This window comes from Nansenia antarctica, assembly GCF_963989245.1.
Source record: "Nansenia antarctica genome assembly, chromosome: 1".
NCBI classification, from domain to species: Eukaryota; Metazoa; Chordata; class Actinopteri; order Argentiniformes; family Microstomatidae; genus Nansenia; species Nansenia antarctica.
The window spans coordinates 79,917,121-79,920,582 of NC_137674.1; the positions used below are offsets into that span (position 1 = coordinate 79,917,121).

General features: G+C 47.3%; 1 protein-coding gene across 1 annotated transcript; it reads left to right on the top strand.

The window, feature by feature from the left end:
• Positions 1-615: 615 nt before the first annotated feature.
• LOC308176027 (E3 ubiquitin-protein ligase RNF128-like) lies at positions 616-2,359 on the top strand (the record flags this gene model as incomplete). The annotated part of the gene is made up of 1 exon (XM_080550626.1): positions 616-2,359. The coding sequence occupies one exon, from the start codon at positions 616-618 to the stop codon at positions 1,711-1,713; it is 1,098 nt and encodes a 365-aa protein (XP_080406752.1). The 3' UTR covers positions 1,714-2,359.
• Between the last annotated feature and the right edge of the window lie 1,103 nt (positions 2,360-3,462).

The following is a 3,462-nucleotide window of genomic DNA, read 5'->3' on the forward strand; positions in this document are numbered from 1 at the left end:
TATGCCAACTTCTATAAAAGTGTGTGTGTGTGTCTGTGTGTTTTCTGTGTGTGTGTGTGTGTGTGTGTGTGTGTGTGTTTGGAATATTGTCTCACTATGAGAGAATAAAGTATAACGTATCTACCACCATATCTTGTTGATACCTGCACTGTCATCTGAGTTTCCAAAACAATCATTTTATAATGGTTATGCGGGGAAGAAAAGAGGAACTGGAAAACGGGCCGTTTTTTCTGTCAGCATGACACATCAAAAACCAACAGTTTCACAACACCACTCTTTGTAGTAGTTTCCAGTGACAGTCTCTTATCGTTTCCTTATTGTTTGCCGTTCCTTGTCTTAGCTGGGTCCACTTTTCTATGGACTTCTACTTGTCACAAGCCAGCACCAAACCAAACTGTGCTAGAGTGAGGGAGGAGTGTTCTAACCCCCGTTCCAAGGTCCAGTAAGATAAGGAGGCAATTGAGGCTGACGCAGGGCAGGTGTTGTGTTACCGAATGCTCCGATCTGATTACCAACGACAGTACTGGGGGATTGGATCCTACAAAAGACTAACTAACCCAAGATTTAAGAGCTTCCCAACGACTGCTTGATGTGTTTGTTTTGAAAGGCACTACCATGGGTAAGAAGACAGAAGCGTTTCTCCTCTCCTGGGTCTGTCTGTCAGGCCTAGTCCAGTGTTCAGGAGCCATCCTTTTCTGGACGGCAACCGTGGAGATCAGTTACAGTCAGCACAACCGGACACTGGAACGTTCCTGTGAGTGCGGGATATATGGCCGGAGTTCTCCTGTGTCGGCAGCGAGCGGCTTGGTCAGACTGCCCGCTTCGGATACCCAGGGCTGCGGCTCTCACCCCGTCTACAGCCCCAACAACACCCTGGCGCCCTGGATCGCCCTGGTCAAGAGGGGCAACTGCACCTTCGATGAGAAGATCAATGCAGCCAAGCACCAGGGGGCACACGGGGTGGTGGTCTACAATTCGGATGGCACTGGGAATAGCACCAGCTTAATGTCACACCCGGGCGCCGAGGAGATTGTGGCTATCATGATAGGCAACACCCAGGGCATGGACATTGCCAGCCTGGTGAGGAACGGGGTCACGGTGGACATGATAATCGGTGTGGGCAGCCCCCACGGACTCTGGATGGACACCTATTGGCTGTGGTTCCTGTCAATCGCCTTCTTCATCGTAACGGCGGCCTCCATTGCCTACTTTGTTTTTGTCTCCGCCAACCGTCTCCTCCTCCTCAGACAAACCCGACGCGAGCAGAGACAGATGAAATCCGAGGCTCAGAAGGCGATTGGTCAGCTGACGGTGCGTACTCTAAAGCGGGGCGATGAGGAGACAGCGTCCGACTCCCACACCTGTGCCGTGTGCATCGACTCTTACAAGCCAGGGGAAGTGGTGACAATTCTGACCTGTGGTCATTTCTTCCATAAAACCTGTATCGAGCCCTGGCTGCTGGAGAAGAGAACCTGCCCCATGTGTAAGTGCGACATCCTGAAGTGCTTGGGAGTGGAGGAAGAGGAGCGCCGATCCTCAATCTCACCACCCGATGCCACTGTGGTGACAGTGTCAGGAAGAGAGCCCCTGTATGAGGTGCCCCTGACAGACCCGCTGACCTCTGACCCCGAGATAGGAGTGGCCCAGGACCAGAGGCGTCATCACTATGACAACCGAGCCTTTGAGGTAGACTTACAGGCCACCAAAGAATAAACAACACAACAACAACAACAATTCTCAACCCTGAATGATAAATCAATAGATACAGTATGGTTTAGTTGACTGTAAAATATGGGGAACACCTAATGGGGGAATGCACTTTAAGGCAATATGAGGATGAATAATACATATAAGCTATACAAGAGACCTGAGATCGTACTTGTATAGGATTTACTTATGATCAAATGACTATGTGTATTGTAAACATTGGAATCATGGAAAAACGTTTTTTTTTTTTACCCTTTCTTATTGAGTTGTTTGAAATTCCAGGAAGATAATAATAATAATATCTTATATGTATATAGCGCCTTTCTCAGATCCAAGGATGCTTGAAGATAAACTGACATTCCTGCTCCAGAATTGAAAAGTGCCATTAATTTTGATTCTTGATTTGGCATGTCAATTTACTTCTTCAATTGACTGAACTGAAATGACATTCTCATCAACCCCATGTTCTACCTCTGTATGGAGCGTAAGTGTTCAGTAAGATTAGATTTGTAAGATTATGATTAATGAAACAAAATGATCACTGCATGATGATGGGAAATGCTGAATATATTTTTCTATTAAATGAATATCACCACTGTATTTTAAAAACTCTACAGTTTAAATGTTCTGTATATAAGCATGTCCATAACTTGTGCTGTAAAGAATCACATTGATACTTATTAAATGGAATAAAAACCTGAAAAACGTTAGGAGTGTGTGTGTACAGTATGTGAGCATGCGGGTCTGTGCATGGGTGGGAGAGTGTGTGTGTGGTTGTGACTGAGTATGGCCTCATGTCTCTCTGTGTCGGGCCTCAGTCAGAGACTGGAGGAGATAAGATTCACTGTAATTATCTCTTCATAGGAGGGACCCAGTCATCACCTCACACCTTACTGCTACAGCTTTATAATCACCTCCTATTCAGAGGCTGTGGCAAGTGTGTGTGTGCGTGAGTATGTGTGTGTGTTTGTGTGTGCGTGTGTGTGTGTAACTATGCAGCTGCGCAGCTCAGGAGACCCCCCAGGATGTAGCTAATAAAACTAGGCCATTAATTAGCAGGAAACGGCCCCGCTGAATGACTGTTCCCCTCTCCAAGCCAGCGACTGCTGCCCTCTTTCTCCCCCCTCACGCCCTCCCCTCTCCAGATCCAGTAAGTAAACCTCTTGACTTTTCCTGGGAGCCCAAGGTCGTAGTCATCTGTAATGCTCTGTGACTGCGCCGCCCAGGCAAGAGTCCTCAGGCTGCTGTGTCGGGGGTTGTTGAGGCTGGGAACGAGATTAAACCTGTTCTCTAAGGCTGAATGTTAAAGTGCAGTAGCGTCTCTCCCATAAATGCAGACTATGCATTGTTTTGCAGGGGCCCCGACCTCTAGGAACGTGTGCAGGGTTTGCATTTTTAGCTAAGCGCCCCATAATAAGTTGAGCCGGCACTGTTCAGGCTGAGAGAGTAAGACTATATATGTTCTAATTAACTTTCCCACTTTCTCTAGTTGTGTGCTCCAGTGCTCTGTGTGCTTCAGCAAAGAGACCTTGATTATCACTATGGCGTGTGTGTGTGTGTGTGTGTCTGTGTGAGAGAGAGAGAAGGGAGAGAGAGAGCGAGAGAGAGACAGAGAGTGATAGAGAGAGAGAGCGAGAGAGAGACACAGAGAGAGAGAGAGAGAGAGAGAGAGAGAGAGAGAGCAAGAACGAGAGAGTGGTGGAAGGGTTATACAGGTATCAGAGTGAGATAGATAGAGAATCGATAAGGCGTTAA